The 17552-nt window shown below is 43.9% G+C and overlaps 1 protein-coding gene across 1 annotated transcript in view; it reads right to left on the reverse strand.

Moving 5' to 3' along the window:
- LOC126094686 (RNA polymerase II elongation factor ELL-like) overlaps window positions 1-17552 on the reverse strand; it is a 308602-nt gene that overhangs the window by 127099 nt on the left and 163951 nt on the right. Inside the window, exon 2 of the mRNA XM_049909209.1 lies at window positions 12219-12266. Within this exon, the coding sequence (XP_049765166.1) occupies window positions 12219-12266 (48 nt within the window). The remainder of the gene's footprint in view (window positions 1-12218; window positions 12267-17552) is intronic.

A 17552-nucleotide genomic window follows, 5' to 3' on the forward strand; every position in this document is an offset into this window, starting at 1 on the left:
AGACTACCAGTATTTCGAAAAGGAGACTACCAGTATTTCGAAAAGGAGACTACCAGTATTTCGAAAAGGAGACTACCAGTATTTCGAAAAGGAGACTACCAGTATTTCGAAAAGGAGACTACCAGTATTTCGAAAAGGAGACTACCAGTATTTCGAAAAGGAGACTACCAGTATTTCGAAAAGGAGACTACCAGTATTTCGAAAAGGAGACTACCAGTATTTCGAAAAGGAGACTACCAGTATTTCGAAAAGGAGACTACCAGTATTTCGAAAAGGAGACTACCAGTATTTCGAAAAGGAGACTACCAGTATTTCGAAAAGGAGACTACCAGTATTCTGAAGGGGACAACACTATTGTCTCAGCCTCACTATCCCGAACTGATGTCCACTGAGCTAATGTTAGAACAGCATGTCAGAGCTAGTTTTCTGACCACGCCAGTGCACTATACCGGCGCGCTGGAGCATTTAATGACAGCTGTCACCCTTAAGGCCAGCCTCAGAACTGTTTCCTTCTTTGCATTGTACAATGGAATCGGGTACCGTCTGTTGGGAATTTCGATGTAACAAACCGGCAGAGGGCCCAGCGACGGCACAGGGCGCGTGGCTTATGAAACGCCGGCACGAGCGACCGAGCGGGGCCCAGATGTAAATTAGCCTCTCACTTTCTACGTGACAGGCGGGCGGCTGGCGCGGCAGCGCAGCGCTGTGCGGCAAGTTGCGCAATGGCTGCAGCTATAGGGAGGCGGTGGTGGTGGAGGCGGCGGCGTCGCCAGGCTGCGGTTCATCGGCGGCCGGCGGCAGGAAAAACGTCCGCCGCAACGCGATCCACCCGCGCTGCGGTCTCGCGGGCCGCCGATCGACACCCGAGAGCGCGCCGCCGTTCCGGTTACACTGCCGGCCTCCGTAATCCGCTACGTGGTTACGCCCTAAATCTAGGCCACCTCGCCGCACTCAGTGTAGACACATGTGCCGCGCTCCTACACCTGTATCAATGCTCCGCAGTTCGCATTCCGCTCTGTCTCCTCGATTCGGCGGTCAGCAGAAAGTCTGACTCAATTCAGCTATGTGGCACCCACATTACACAGTATTTTTCTTTACGATTTGGAAGAGCAGTTGAACGGAATGGACAGTGTCTTGAAAGGAGGATATAAGATGAACATCAACAAAAGCAAAACGAGGATAATGGAATGTAGTCGAATTAAGTCTGGTGATGCTGAGAGAATTAGATTAGGAAATGAGACGCTTAAAGTAGTAAATGAGTTATGCTATTTGGGGAGCAAAATAACTGATGATGGTCGAAGTAGAGAGGATATAAAATGTAGACTGGCAATGGCAAGGAAAGCATTTCTGATGAAGAGAAATTTGTTGACATCGAGTATAGATTTAAGTGTCACGAAGTCGTTTCTGAAAGTATTTGTATGGAGCGTAGCCATGTATGGAAGTGAAACATGGACGATAAATAGTTTAGACAAGAGGAAAATAGAAGCTTCCGAAATGTGGTGCTACAGAAGAATTCTGAAGGTTAAATGGGTAGATCACATTACTAATGAGTGGGTATTGAATAGAATTGGAAAGAAGAGAAATTTGTGGCAAAACATGACTAGAAGAAGGGATCGGTTGGTAGGACATGCTCTGAGGCAAAAAGGGATCACCAATTTAGTATTGGAGGGCAGCGTCGAGGCTACAAGTCGTAGAGGGAGACCAAGAGATGAATACATTAAGCAGATTCAGAAGGATGTAGGTTGCAGTAGGTACTGGGTGATGAACCTTGCACAGGATAGACTAGCATGGAGAGCTGCATCAAACCAGTCTCTGGACTGAAAACCACAACAACAACGATTTAAATTAGTTGGCATCTGATGTTCAAAGGTCAAAGTTGCGACGCTGTCGCGAAAAGTAGTCTGCTGTCGAGGAAGCTATCCGCGACGACAGAAAATCGCTTTAATGAGCATGTCCTACATAACTCACACAAAAAACAGTAAGATTCGCGTATTGTGTGTATCTTTATACCGCGTCTAAGCATGTCCAAAAAATCGGTTCATTTTAGTTAGGACCTTTTTTTTTTTTTTGAAACGGTTGAAATTTCAATCTTGACACATCATATGTCGAAAACCATTAAACTCACTAAATTCTTGTTTCTGTTGACTACAACAATACTTCAGTCGGCAACGGATCTTTCCAAAGTTGCGTATCGCACTGAGTTTGCCATATACAAGCTTCGGGGAAAAGGCGATTTTTTTTAAATTTTGTGAATACCCAACACGCAATAGGTTCGAAGTTTTAAATCCACAAAAAGCACGTAAAAACTCTGAAACAGATCTTTATAGTGTCTTTAAGTATATGAAAATTGCCTTCATTTTAACGGAGGACAGAGGTACGTTTTTTCTTGAAATGTTCGCTTTCTGAAAAGCCCCCTATCTGTCAACTGACTAACTTTAAATGGGACTATAGCTGTCGTATAATAGCAAAGTGGTTAACACAGTCCATTGTCAAGAGTTGCATAGGAATCGACTGCGGTAACGACAAGGATCTTTCTTGGTGGGAGGGACAGAACAAGGTATATTTAGCGTTCTCATAACAAAGACAGGAAATATTGCGAGAAGCTGTTGCTTACAGCTGTTTCAATCGCACTGCCCAGGCTTACTATGACTGTGTCGTATGGTTGCATTTTGAATAAATAAAAATGAAAATGAGTCTCATGGCATTACTGGCTGCGAGTCCCTCAAAAGGAATGTTCATCCACCTGGTGCACGTCTTTTTACTGGACGCCACTTCAGCAAATTTCGTGCTCCAGTAATCCTATCAGGGACCGGGGACCTACAGCTTAATGTGGAATCAGAACCACGTATCGCATCCTGGCATACCTCCACATCACTGAGGGGTGAAGGTTACAGGAAGCGCAACATGAAAAATTTCAAGGTCTGACCGGGGTTCAATACCCTGATCTTTCGGTTTCCATGCATCCACTTTACCACCATAATGTAGAAAAAAGAACTAATTACGAACGTGGCCGCACGCATTTGAAAAGTGTCTTCTTTTTTTTTCTCTCGATGCTTTTCTTCACAGGATTCAGTAGTGAATTATGCGCAGTCCATTAAAATACATCCGGCCATTTTGATAACAACTGTATAATGTGCACAAGCTAAATAGGCTCGGTGATGCAACTTCCTGGCTGAAACAGTGTGGGACTGGGAAATCAACCAGAACCTTTCCTTACTTGGGCAAAGCTCTTAAGCTCAGAAATATTGAGGCATGACTAAGACGCGCCCTCACAACTTCAGTTCTGCTAGTGCTTCCTTCCGACTGTCCGAACTTCACAGAAGTTCTGCTGCATAACTTGCTGGTTAGCAAGGGGGGGGGGGGGGAGCCAATAAATGGCTAGGGCACAGGTTGGGGGACTGTTTCCACAACAACTCTCTCACTCTGCAGCGGAATCTGCATTGTTTTGAAACTTGCTAGCAGGTTAAAATTGTACGTCGTAACGGGACCTGCAACCTTGAGTTTCGAGGGCAGTACTACTAATGGTAGAGTTGTCCACGCACGACTCACGATTCGTCCACACAGCTTCACTTCTGCCCAGAAACTCTTCCCACTTTCCAAACCTCACGGAGTTTTTCAGCGTACCTCCGTGAAAGGATAGCTCAGTCGGTAGGGGCATTCGCCGCTTAAGACAAGGATCCGTCTTGGAGTCCCCGTCCGGCATACAGCTTTAATTTGCCAGAAAACTTTAAACCAGCGCACAGAACACTGTAGATAAAGATTCCTTCTGAGAAGACCAGTGGAGTTTTGAGAGCGCGCCTCGTTAGTGACGCGGTAACCAACGGCGCCCACCATGCAGCACTGCACTAGAGAGTACTAGCTGAGGCAATCGCAGCGTATTGGAATGCGGCCGAGGCGCCTTCTCGCGCCTCGCTCCACAAGCGACTGGAATTCACAACAATGTCAGCTCACGCGCAGGGTCATGCTTTCAGTCGGTGGCATTTCCCCGGCCTTCTGGCTGACCGAGAGCTAAGCATCCCGCACTTTCTCTGAGCCGCAGCCACCTCCAGCACTCTAATATTGATATTCATCAATCGTTTCACTGCCGTGGGATGGTATCACACACCGCCTGTCTGCCTGGCGGCTAATTTGCAGGGGTTGGACAAAAATACGGAAACACCGCAACAAATGCATGTTTCAACATAAATGGAGAAGCTAGCCATGCCTGTAGGTTGCACTCTTCTATTTGACCACGAACGGCATCTGTGGACGTTGTTAAGTGTCAGAAGTTGTGAGTGCATTATGTAGGAGCTAAGTGAATTCGAATGCGGCCAAACTGTTGCTACTTGGGTGGTGGGTGCTTCCGTAACCAAGGTGCACGAAGTTTTAGGAGTTCCAAGAGACACCGTATCGAAGATTTACACCGCACACTGGGAAAGCGTAAAAACAACATCCACTAAGACACAAAGCGGGTGAAAGCGTGTGTTGAGTAATCACGACAGACTGTCACTGAAGAGGATTGCTACGAGGGTGGCCGCTGAAAAAGTCATCTTGGAACTGAGTGCCGCACTTCCGAACTCTGTTAGTCCCAAAGGAGCTCCAGAAACAGGGAACTGCACGGCGAGCTGCAATTCCAAAATTAATTATCGGTGACGCAATTGCGCGTAACAGGAAAAGGTGGTGCCGAAATCACAAAACCTGGACTATGGAGCAGTAAGAGAATATCATTTGGTTATGTTTCCACCTTCTGGTCGAGTTTACGATCCAAGAGTGAAAGAACGCGGGGGATCGGTGACCATTTGGAAGCCATATCGTGGTGTTCCATGCGTCCCATGATTACTTTGCAAGGTTGCAATACTGCCACGAATTATACCACTATTTTGGCTGATCAAGTTCATCCCATGGTACATGTTTGTTCCCCAATGGTGATGCTGTGTTCCAAGACGACAAAGCCCCTGTTTTATACAGCTCGCATCTACAGGGCTAGCTTTGTGAGAACGAGAATGAACTGTCGCATCTATCCTGGCCATCAGCCACCATATCACAATATTACTGAGCCGTTGTGTTCTACTTTGAAGAGAAGGGCGCGTGATCGCTATCCACGTCAATCACTCATCTGAACTTCATACTAATTTGCAGGGAGAATGATGTAGGGTTCCCATGATATTGCAGGAAGAATGGTTTGAGATTCCTTTGAAAACAATTCAGGATCTATATTTATCCATTCCGAAATGATTGTAAGCCGTTTTGACTGTCAACGGGTTCGTTACATTTCATTAGGCAGGGTAACGTGTTTTTGGTGTTTCGATATTTTTGTCCACACCTGTATATATGGTATAGGCGGGAATAGATGAAGAAACAAAATCAGTAGAAATCGTATGTCACATTATTCATTTCTAAAAATTATTCACAATTATATCGTCACTCTTACTCCCATTTTTATGTTGTAATGTGGATGAGTTTCAACGATACAGCAGCTTTCTAATCACAGTCTTTAATGTCATCAGTTACTGGTATTTGTTTCATCGCTGTCAGTATTTTCGTCACTTTCCTTCCAAAGCACACTGTCCTCACTACCAACCACGTCATTAGACACCATGACAGAATCTGTTGGTACTGTGACGCTTGACTGAGAATCCACTTATAAACAATGTCGTGCTTATCCTGCCAGGACTGACTGACTGACTTTACAATCCATTTCTAGATGTCAATGGATGTAGTATTATCGCTTATAATGATTATTCGATGTACAGCTAGGTTGATAGCTTTATCAACCATTGTCTTGCCGCCTGTGGAAAATATTTCGGTGCAGTACTCCATAACCATTCCGTAATATGCAGTGCCAATGAGCGAATACACTGAATGTACGAATACAATGAATGTACGAATACAATGAATGTACGAATACAATGAATGTACGAATACAATGAATGTACGAATACAATGAATGTACGAATACAATGAATGTACGAATACAATGAATGTACGAGAAATCCTCGCAGCGACACAATTCTAACTGTTGCCAGCACAAGGCAATCAATGGTCTTTGATACTAACGATGCGTCATGCTTCAGACTGACGGTCTTCATACTGTACCTACTATTGACTAAGCCTGAGCCTCGGAGGAAGTTGGCAAAGCAGTGTTTTGTAACAAAGGCGGTGAAAGTGATCTACGAAATATACGTGTTCATATATGGATCCATCTTAAAATATTGAAAAAATTAAAACTCTGTCTCTGTTTACGAACGAATAAGGACACAGCTACGTGAGGAATTCTCATGCACACGATTCTCTCTGTGGCACTCACAATCAGGCATTGGAAAATGGACCTGGAGCACGAGGAAGCAAAGGGTAAAAAATTAAAATTAATTCGCCGAAGCGCTGGAGGTGTCCACGATCCAAAAAGAATTCGTTGCACCATTTCACGACCGATTGTTTCCGAAGCAGAGTCTTGGTGATTTGTAACAATATAATATAGAAACTTTGTCCGTCAACGAACTGTTGAGCTGCGCAACGTCTCTCTCAGATTCCCTGAAGTCTTAAATTTCCATTAGATTTGCCTGACTTTTCCAATAAATTCGATTTCCCTGATAATTTCCAATTTTCCAAGCTTTCCGGACAAATAGCCATCAAGGTTCTGAAAATTTGCAAATGGAATCCAAGAAACTGATCCCGAAGGTCTAAATTAATTCTAGGAAATAAGAGCAGCCAAAGCCCGAACCCAGTGCCGCAACGCGCCGCTTCTGACGGTCCACACAGTGTTAGGATAGGTTAGGTAGCGCGCCCTCGCAGCCCAGAACGCCGCTGCCCTCGTGTGACGGGTGGAGCTGACACGAGCGCCTTGGCTGCGGGCCTTGGGCGACGCCGGAAGCGTGATTCACGGGGGCACGCGTTCAGCTCGCCGCAGCAGAGCTGACATTTCGCCAGCCGCCGCGCCGCCTGCGCACGGGCGCTGCATTCCGCGGCCCGTTTTACGGGCCACTTCAGACGGATGCCGGGTTGTCTTCGGCAAGCAGCGCCGGTTCCCTAAATCATCCTGATCCAAGTCGGACAGTAGTGTTCCTGTGATCACTTCCCACCCAACGGAATAAAATCACAAAAATCTGACAGCTATGAGAAGCTTGAAGATATATGTCCCAGTACACACACTAACACATTTAAACAGACGATATTCATTACAAATTATCACAGTCCAGATCGTAATAAAATCCAGTATGAACTAAATCTGTTCCATATCTAGAAAACGAACTGGTCTGAAGATCGTTGTTAGTCAGCCGAAAGCCACTGTCTAGTTTGCTTTGCATTGTATTGTATTCTAATGTAATGAAGACTACTAAAATTTGCAATATGTCAGAGAAACCGCTATGTCTCCCACACAGGACAGTGTCGGGTTTTGCGTATGACATGTAACTTATCATGTGACTTTCGGAATCCAAACAACAGATTTTACTCTCTGGAAGTACGTAAAATACATTGTCTTCGTGCTAATACGCTGGGTTTCGTTGTCTTCAAAGTTTTGTTCCTCGTACTCACCATATTGGTACCGTAAACTTTTTTCACGGCTTGCAGGCTGATGCCAAGCCTTTTTGCTTGCATGCCAGAAAAGGAGCTTGCGTATCCAACCGCCCCCCCCTCCCCCATATAAACAGTATTCCATTTGGCGTTCTCAAGCCTGAAGATAATGAGCACAAGCGGTGCTGGACTTTCTCATCCAACAAAAATCTGAGAGTGTCACCGGGAATAGACCCCGAAATTTCCTCGAAAGTAAACACTGACCATAACGACTGAACCATAAAGGTGTGGATAATTTAAGGCTCCTATAGGCATCCTATTTTACTTACCGCTTAAAAATTAAGTACATCAGCTCGAACAACTAAAACCAAATAAAAATTATTTTGAAATACAGAGATGTGTGTGTTCTACCATCGACCAAGGTTATTTACCTTTGGACCTCTAATTATTTACAATCGCTGAAGAAGCAATACCTTGTAGCCGACAACTCTGACGACCAGATTCACAGGAGTCCAAAACGCACTTTACGCCTATCTCAGAAACTAAGAGTGCGCTTGAAACAATGTACAGCACGTTAACGCGGGCAGCACTTGCCGAGTCAAATTTCCCAGAACGTAAGTTGCTGTGTTGTCGTACCTTGTTCCCTTACTTGCCATAGAAGTGCAAACGTAGAGGTACAATGAACTGACTCAAATATAGAATGAAACAGCTCGTAACAAGAAATTAGATAATTTAATCATTGTGACTTCTGATAATGAACTCATCCAGCGCGTACACGCCTAAAAATTGCTTAGAATATTAACACGTTTCCTTTATCAGGTGTTCATATTGTACCAATCTTCTGGTCGGCCTGTATCACTTTTTACCCAAGAGGTCACTCTTTGTGCTCAGTTTTTCAACATGTCCTCGCTAATTATCTTAGATATTGTATGAATTTTATCACTTCATAGTTTCACCTTCCTCCTACTCGTTCCATTCCCAAGCTCCGAATGACCAATCGCATCATCCACTAAATTGATCTTTTTGTAAGTGTCATTTCACATACTTTTTGTATTCCTTCCAGTACCTCTCCTTTTCACTTTTTATCTGGCCAATAAATTTTTAAAATGATTCACTCATCCATCGCAATTCAGTTGCATGAAGCCTTTTATCCCGTGATTTCCCCACTGTCTACGCATAATTTCCGTGCAACACTGTACTTCAAGAGATTTAAGAAATCCGTCCTCTGTTCTATGCCAATATTTGGTATCAGGAGACGTATTTTGCTAAAGAAACGTAATTGTTTGTCTTGCATGAAACTGCTGTTACTGTTTCCCTTGATTCTCCTCTGCATATTTCCCTCTTACAAGTTAGGTAGCGCATTTAGTTCAATTCTGCCACGTTTTTCCCAACGTCAGCCATTAGTAGTCAGGGAATCAGTAATTTGTTCAAAAATGGTTCAAATGGCTCTGAGCACTATGGGACTTAACATCTGAGGTCACCAGTCCCCTAGACTTAGAACTACCTAAACCTAACTAACCTAAGGACATCACACACATTCCATGCCCGAGGAATGGTTCAGTACTCCAATATCAGATATTTCTGCCAGGCTAAAGGGAGAGAATTTTATAGTGCATTGCTATTTCACTTGTCATGGCGGCTCCCTGACGGAATCAAGAGTTTGGGCAGCAAGTTCTTGTTGAACACGTCGGACAGAAACATTGACGTCAGTGAACACATGCTACATTTGCATCCGCATTAGGAAACTAAAGTCGCCTTGACACGGATTCGTGCGCGAGCGTAGACAAGACAATTTGTTGGAGGGACCGGGCGGTAAGACGTCGAGACAACCGCAGCCAGTACGCTTCTCTTTTCTACGGACGGCGTCAGCGGTTGCGCTTTGGTAGCCGCCTTATTATTGCAGTTTCCCCACTGTCTGTGGCGCTAATGAGAAGCTCTGCGGAAGGCCAGCCACCTGTAGAACAACGGGACAGTTCTCCTGTAGCAGAAACAATCCGGCAGGTTGAACGGCAAACTGTACGAGGCTGTTTCACCCTGACCAATGACGAAGTCGTCGTAGCTTTGTACTATGTAAGTTTGGCATAGGTTTTATTAATGTTACAGGCGAGGCAATTCTATCTTGGATGCAACTCAAGTTTTGATCAAGGTGATAAGCGCAGTTCAGTTTTAGTTAGCCAGTAGAAAGAAGTAATTGTACAGAACCAAGAATCCAATAAAAAGAGCGAAAAAGATGTAAGCGAGGCAATCTTTCACTTCGAGGTTATATGCTAACACGAGTCTTACTCTTGATTAGGAGAGAGAGAATATGAGTGTTCTTGATCATGACTTTTGTTTCGTACTTTTATAATGCGTATTTCTCAGTATATGGAGAGTCTCTCGTAGGCGTATCGCTCACGCTGCTTTTGCAACTGTCCTGACACCAAAGAAACTGTGGCCATCACGGATGGCATGGTGGTCGTTAACGACCTAACGGAAGTTCCGAACGGGATTCGTACAGATTGGTTATTCTTTTACTCTCGCGTGAGGAAGTAAATGAATCGTTTCTAAGCCTACATTATATTTAAATTTCGTATGTTACCGCTAAATCGTACAACGAACTAATGCAGACCTTAATTGTCTGAGGATAATTTTATTAAGAATTGAACCATATGGTGGAAAGCCTATTAAAGTAGAGATAATTCTAGTAACTGGTTATTTGAAAGAAAGACTAATTTCTGCTGAGTTCATAAATTTTAAAACAAGTTCGATTCAGAGTTTAACTAAGATACCACACTCCGGATCATAAGCGTTTCCAGAATAGGGCAAAACTTTTAAAACCGATATAGAAAAGCTGTTTCAGTTTTTCAAGGAAACGGTGGGACAAAGTACGGGCATTCGAACGACAAAAATAGTTGGGAAACATCAAGTGTCCATCATGCGAGGGAACGAAAAACCTATTTATTTTATTTATTTTTTAAATATCGTCGCTTGCGAAATTTGCCTTGGTTTCTGACTGGCATGTATTGCACGAAACTACTGTTGTCGGGTACAGGTGGACAGACGGATGATAACTGAATCCCCACTAGTGGCAACAGGTGCACGCTTAAATTGTGCCTCTAATGTCTCATGCACTCAAGGTAAAGCGCACAATTTTGTGAATTGCCCAAAGAGTCCACAGTCAGCCATTTACAATATGCGCTTGTATCTCTCTTGTTATGAACCAGTGAATATAAACGTTGTTTAATTGATGTTGAGAACTGTATTATGCTGCACACAGCTGCACCAATATTATATATAATACGGCGCTTAAATCCGGACTAAGGACAATGAAAGTTTTTATAAAAAGCAAATTAATTTAAACAAAATAATAACGAAAATCCTTTTACATTTAAGTAGGGGTAACTTTCAAGAGTAGCATACTCGATGTAGTCCCCTTCAGCCGTAATGACCGCCTCCAATCTTGACCTGAAGCGATTGCACGCACTCTTTAAAACAGCGCTGTCCATATTCACGAATGCTGCTTCGATAGCGGTGCATAGAGATGTGACATTTGGGTGCCTTGTCTTGTTGGTAACTCTTTCGACAACGCTGCGAACATAAGAGTCGAGGGCAATTAGGGGGCCAAAACTCCTTTGACGACAACATGTCAACGTTTTCCGAGATCCAGTTTTGAACTAAATGGCTAGTACAAGGTCGTCCTCTGCCATCCAACGCATTGTTCGCTCGCTGACATTCAGTATTGACGCCAATTTCCACAGCGATTGCCCCGGATCGTCCTAAATCAGGGCCTGAACCTTTCGATGACTGCCGCAGTTCGTGACACGCGTATCCTCGAATAAAGTCTTCTCGCCGGGTTAGCGGAACCTTACTCAGACTTCTGTGACGCATTATATTTGGCCACAATATCGTAAACAGTTGATCCGGGTACCCTGATTTACGCGCAGCGCCATATATATGTATGTATGGAGGCGTTATTGCGGGTGAACAGGGCTACATGGAGTAAGATACCGTTGCTTATATGTAAAATGATTTTCATTTTCGTTTTGTTTTAATAAATTTTCTTACAGTTTCATTTGTCTTTTGTCCGGATTTAAGCGCTATCATCGGCTCCGAAAAACATCTCAGCTATGCATTTGCGTAACTGAAATAGTAGTTATCAGATACATGTATACTGTTCCATCACTAACAGTAGCTGTATATACTAACCTCTAAGTCTAAATACCTCATACGCGTTTGTGTTTTAGCTGTATACTACTACCACCCTTGTAAGAAAGATCTTGAATTCTTTCCACAACACCATTACGAGAACAGATGTCCAGCTCAAACAGTAAATACCCCTTAATGTACCGAACACTGCAAAATATCTGAAGAATAGAACTCACGACTCACTTCTTTGTAAAATACAAACGTAGTGCAACTGTGACAACAGTATTTAAAGAGTTGCGTATCTTGCATTCCGATAAAAAGGGTCTTCGCTGAACTATGTACAAAGTTATTAATCTGACAGCTAAAAATATTAGGATGCGAGATTATACAGGTCAGTAAGCCCGAAGAAAAAACGAAATATCTGGAACTTCACCAAGCTGCTTGTTAGATCAAGATGATGTCAGTAGTATTCACCACTGCGATTTACATGGATACCTCCGCATAATATTATGCAAAGCCAACTTCCTAGCTCATTACAACGGGAAACTAATGTACATGAACTAACATAAAATAAGCAGTTTTAATTTTCAGTATTTACTCACCCCCTCGTTGCCTAGGAACTGGATAGTAGGTGATCTGGTAAACTTGCTCTGAAAAAAATAAAAGCAAAATGTTAGCTTCGCAGACTCTCAATGAAATATTATTTACGCACAAAAAATTATTTCAGTCTAAAGCAGCAGTGCTCACTGACAAGTACCCACAATTTGCAATCATACGGCAATAAACATTAACACTACAGTTCCAAAATGCGACGCAGCTTGTTGAACGGTCAGCTAAATTATACACTGGAAGCTTAATTCGTGGCACTGTCAGAGAGCTTTTGGAACCAGAACTCCAGCAGTAGAGGAGCATTCCCGGGTATGAAGGAACTGCATCATTTCTCAAAATGAGTTAATTATTTTCTGAAGAGTAAAACACATTAAATGCAATACGGACAATGTGCCTCAGCATCTAGACACGTGCAAAGACAAGACCGACTATTTCTCATTTCAAAACTTTTCAGAGCATTTAAAATCTCCGATACTGAGACGAGACATTTTTCTTGGTTGATAAAGTGTGCAGTTCTTGGTTTCGAAGAAAGCTACATCCTTCTCGAAGAATTGCATTATGGTATTCTAGCTAAAGCCACGCTCATTTCTAAAGAAAAAGACACCCTTCCTATACATCCCCTGCGTATTCTGATCACGGTTACCTTCCCCAAGGCAATGACAGTTGATGCGTGTCGGCGAATCATCGCTGTCACCAATGATGGTAGTCTTGTTCAAAATGCTGCTATACGCGATAACGATAATGGTTGCTTCGAACTATTAATTTTAAGAACACAATCTTCAGTCAGTAGATACCCAAGATCCATTTTTAGTTTCCTTTGCTGTGTTTGGAGTTAATCACATCAAAACGAACAGTGGATTAATTTTAACGCCACTATCAAAAGCACAAAACCTGTAAGTATGCGTTAGAAAGTGAGACGTTACAGAATTAAGGAATTACAATGTGAATGAAAATATTGTTTACGTTTCAATCATTTTAATGAGGAAGAACCTTTTACCCAAAGAACGTTTAGCTAGAGATGTTCTGAAACCGAAGCACTGTGTGCAAGTCCTCCAACACAGTGCCATTTCTGTGCGTTTAACTTTTTACTTCTTTGCGGGGTCAGCTAACACCAAAGCCAGAAGAGGTATGGAACAAAGGTTCGGCCGGTGGGAAAGGGTGAAGGGGGGTTGGGATGGTGGTGGTAGTTTCAGGATGCTGAACAACATAATTATCAATACCCTTTCATAACATGAAATGAATGCTTAGTGAGAAATTCTATCTTTGTAAGCTACATTCTTGGGACAACTGCCCACAGACATATATTTACAGACTTTAAAGACCGTCTGAGATTACAGGTACTGGTTGCTTATCAATATACTAAAAACTGACAATAAAATGGACGTGTGGAAGCCCGCATGCTAACATGCACGTTCAATCCCTTTCTTTACACTTAAATAAAACTATAATGCGGTTATGAAACAAAATACTCAATACAAGGAGAATTGGATGAAGAAAGTGCTGAATGGTAAACCCTGCTACATGTGGCCGGCTGACTATAATTTAAACAGTCGAAGAGCCAGCCACTGTGAGAGCAAGTAAATACTGGATAATTCTAAACACGCATGTTGAAAGTCCTGAAATGAATACCACAGTCCTAATTTAAAAATATACAAAGTATGATCAAAAAGTAAATGGAATTTTTGTTTTCCTTAAGAACTTTTATATATTCTTCAACATCAACTTTGTCCCCTTCAAAGTAATCTCCCAAGGATACACTACATTTGTGTCAGTCCTTTTATTATCTTGGAAGCACTTCTGGAACGCACTTTTCGTTATGGTGCTCAGCTCCTACAGCGAGTCTGTTTTTATCTCATCCATGGTGGCAAAACGACGTCCTCTGTTGATTCTCTTCACTCTCGGGAACAGAAAGAAATCGCAGGGGGCCATGTCCGGCGAATACTGTGGCTGAGGTCAAAAAATAAAAAAAAAAATCACGAACGACCACTGAGGTGTGAGCGGGAGCGCTGTTTTCAGTCCAAGACTGGTGACCCTCATCAGTTATTTTGCTCCCCAAATAGAAAAACTAATCTACTACTTTAAGTGTCTGTCTTCCTAATCTAATTACCTCAGCATCACCTGATCTACACTCCTGGAAATGGAAAAAAGAACACATTGACACCGATGTGTCAGACCCACCATACTTGCTCCGGACACTGCGAGAGGGCTGTACAAGCAATGATCACACGCACGGCACAGCGGACACACTAGGAACCGCGGTGTTGGCTGCGCAGCATTTGTGCACCGCCGCCGTCAGTGTCAGCCAGTTTGCCGTGGCATACGGAGCTCCATCGCAGTCTTTAACACTGGTAGCATGCCGCGACAGCGTGGACGTGAACCGTATGTGCAGTTGACGGACTTTGAGCGAGGGCGTATAGTGGGCATGCGGGAGGCCGGGTGGACGTACCGCCGAATTGCTCAACACGTGGGGCGTGAGGTCTCCACAGTACATCGATGTTGTCGCCAGTGGTCGGCGGAAGGTGCACGTGCCCGTCGACCTGGGACCGGACCGCAGCGACGCACGGATGCACGCCAAGACCGTAGGATCCTACGCAGTGCCGTAGGGGACCGCACCGCCACTTCCCAGCAAATTAGGGACACTGTTGCTCCTGGGGTATCGGCGAGGACCATTCGCAACAGTCTCCATGAAGCTGGGCTACGGTCCCGCACACCGTTAGGCCGTCTTCCGCTCACGCCCCAACATCGTGCAGCCCGCCTCCAGTGGTGTCGCGACATGCGTGAATGGAGGGACGAATGGAGACGTGTCGTCTTCAGCGATGAGAGTCGCTTCTGCCTTGGTGCCAATGATGGTCGTATGCGTGTTTGGCGCCGTGCAGGTGAGCGCCACAATCAGGACTGCATACGACCGAGGCACACAGGGCCAACACTCGGCATCATGGTGTGGGGAGCGATCTCCTACACTGGCCGTACACCACTGGTGATCGTCGAGGGGACACTGAATAGTGCACGGTACATCCAAACCGTCATCGAACCCATCGTTCTACCATTCCTAGACCGGCAAGGGAACTTGCTGTTCCAACAGGACAATGCACGTCCGCATGTATCCCGTGCCACCCAACGTGCTCTAGAAGGTGTAAGTCAACTACCCTGGCCAGCAAGATCTCCGGATCTGTCCCCCATTGAGCATATTTGGGACTGGATGAAGCGTCGTCTCACGCGGTCTGCACGTCCAGCACGAACGCTGGTCCAACTGAGGCGCCAGGTGGAAATGGCATGGCAAGCCGTTCCACAGGACTACATCCAGCATCTCTACGATCGTCTCCATGGGAGAATAGCAGCCTGCATTGCTGCGAAAGGTGGATATACACTGTACTAGTGCCGACATTGTGCATGCTCTGTTGCCTGTGTCTATGTGCTTGTGGTTCTGTCAGTGTGATCATGTGATGTATCTGACCCCAGGAATGTGTCAATAAAGTTTCCCCTTCCTGGGACAATGAATTCACAGTGTTCTTATTTCAATTTCCAGGAGTGTAGTTAGACTACATTCCACTATCCTCGTTTTGCTTTTGTTGATGTTCATCCTATACCCTCCCTTCAAGACTCTGTCCATTCCGTTAAACTGCTCTTCCAGGTCCTTTACTGTCTCTGACAGAATTACACTGTCATCGGCAAATCTCAAGGTTTTTATTTGTTCTCCATGGATTTTAATTCTTACTCCAAATTTTCCTTTTGTTTCCTTTACTGCTTCCTTAATGTACAGATTGAATAACATCAGGGATAGGCTACAACCCTGTCTCACTCCCTTCCCACCCACTGCTTCCCTTTCATGCCCCTCGACTCTTAACTGCCATCTGGTTTCTGTACAAATCGTAAATAGCCTTTCGCTCCTTGTATTTGACTCCTGCCACCTTCAGAATTTGGAAGAGTATTCCAGTCAACATCGTCACAAGCTTTCTCTAAGTCTACAAATGCTATGAACGTAGGTTTGCCTTTCCGTAACCTATCTTCTAAGATAAGTCATAGGGTCAGTATTGCCTCACACGTTCCAACATTTCTACGGAATCCAAACTGATCTTCCCCGACGTCGGTTTCTACTAGTTTTTCCATTCGTCTGTGAAGAATTCGTGTCAGTATTTTGCAGCCGTGACTTATTACACTGGTAGTTCGGTAGTTTTCGTACCTGTCAACACCTGCTTTCTTTGGGATTGGAATAATAATATTCTTGTTGAAGTCTGAGGGTATTTCGCCTGGGCCGGCCGCTGTGGCCATGTGGTTCTAGGCGCTTCCGTCTGGAACCGCGCGACGGCTACAGTCGCAGATTCGAATCCTGCCTCGGGCATGATTCAGTGTGACGTCCTTAGGTTAGTTGATGCCATAGCCGTATACACTTGTTATAACCTCGTTTAGAAGCTCTGAATCGTTGTCGACTGTATTCAGCAATTCCTGAGCGGTGTCTACGCGACGTTTTTGATCGAAATTCAATAATTTCGAAACACCCTTTGCTGCAACACGTTTCATGCCCAAAACATCCGAAAAAATTCTTGCCATGAACGAAAGGATATGCCAACTTCATCAGCAGCCCCTCTGACAGTGATTTAGCGATTTTCCACATCCATTTTCTCCACTTCTTCCACATTGTCGTTAGTAAATGATGTGCATGGGCGTCCAGGACGGTCGTCGTTTTCAATGTTTTCTCAGGCCTATTTGAAACGTTTATTCCACTCGTAAACTCTTGTCTTACTCATAGTATATTCGCCAAAGGTCACAATCAACATTTCGAATGAGGTACTGCACTTTATTTAATTCTCCAAGGAAAACACACATTTTTGATAGAGTTTTTTCGAAAGAAAAATCACGCCAAGCACTCGGAAACACGTCTAACCTTTTTGAATGTCAACAATAAACTAAATATTCCGAACAACAGAAAATGTGAAACATTACGAAAATGTTTACCACAAAGATAAACAATTTTGAAAATAGGATGTAAAAGCCCACAAAATTAAAAAAGTACCGTTATTTTTGGAACACATGTCGTATATTTAAAGAAGTGGACACACCGTCAAAATAGAAAACTGATTCAGATAATCGTGACTGGCTTTGTCACGGACTGTAAGGATAAACCACCCACTTCATACATATTAAAATAACCTACCCAACATTTCGCGCACGAGTCACGACAATACAAAACCTTGGTAAGTTTTCCATACTCACCTCACTGTTATTTAAAACTGTGGAGAAAACGACTATTTGAGCATCCATCAGAAGGGGTTGCTATAAACGACTAAGATCTCATTTAACTACGCAGCTGGCCCCAAAAATGCACAATA

This window comes from Schistocerca cancellata, chromosome 8 (genome assembly GCF_023864275.1).
Source record: "Schistocerca cancellata isolate TAMUIC-IGC-003103 chromosome 8, iqSchCanc2.1, whole genome shotgun sequence".
NCBI lineage: Eukaryota > Metazoa > Arthropoda > Insecta > Orthoptera > Acrididae > Schistocerca > Schistocerca cancellata.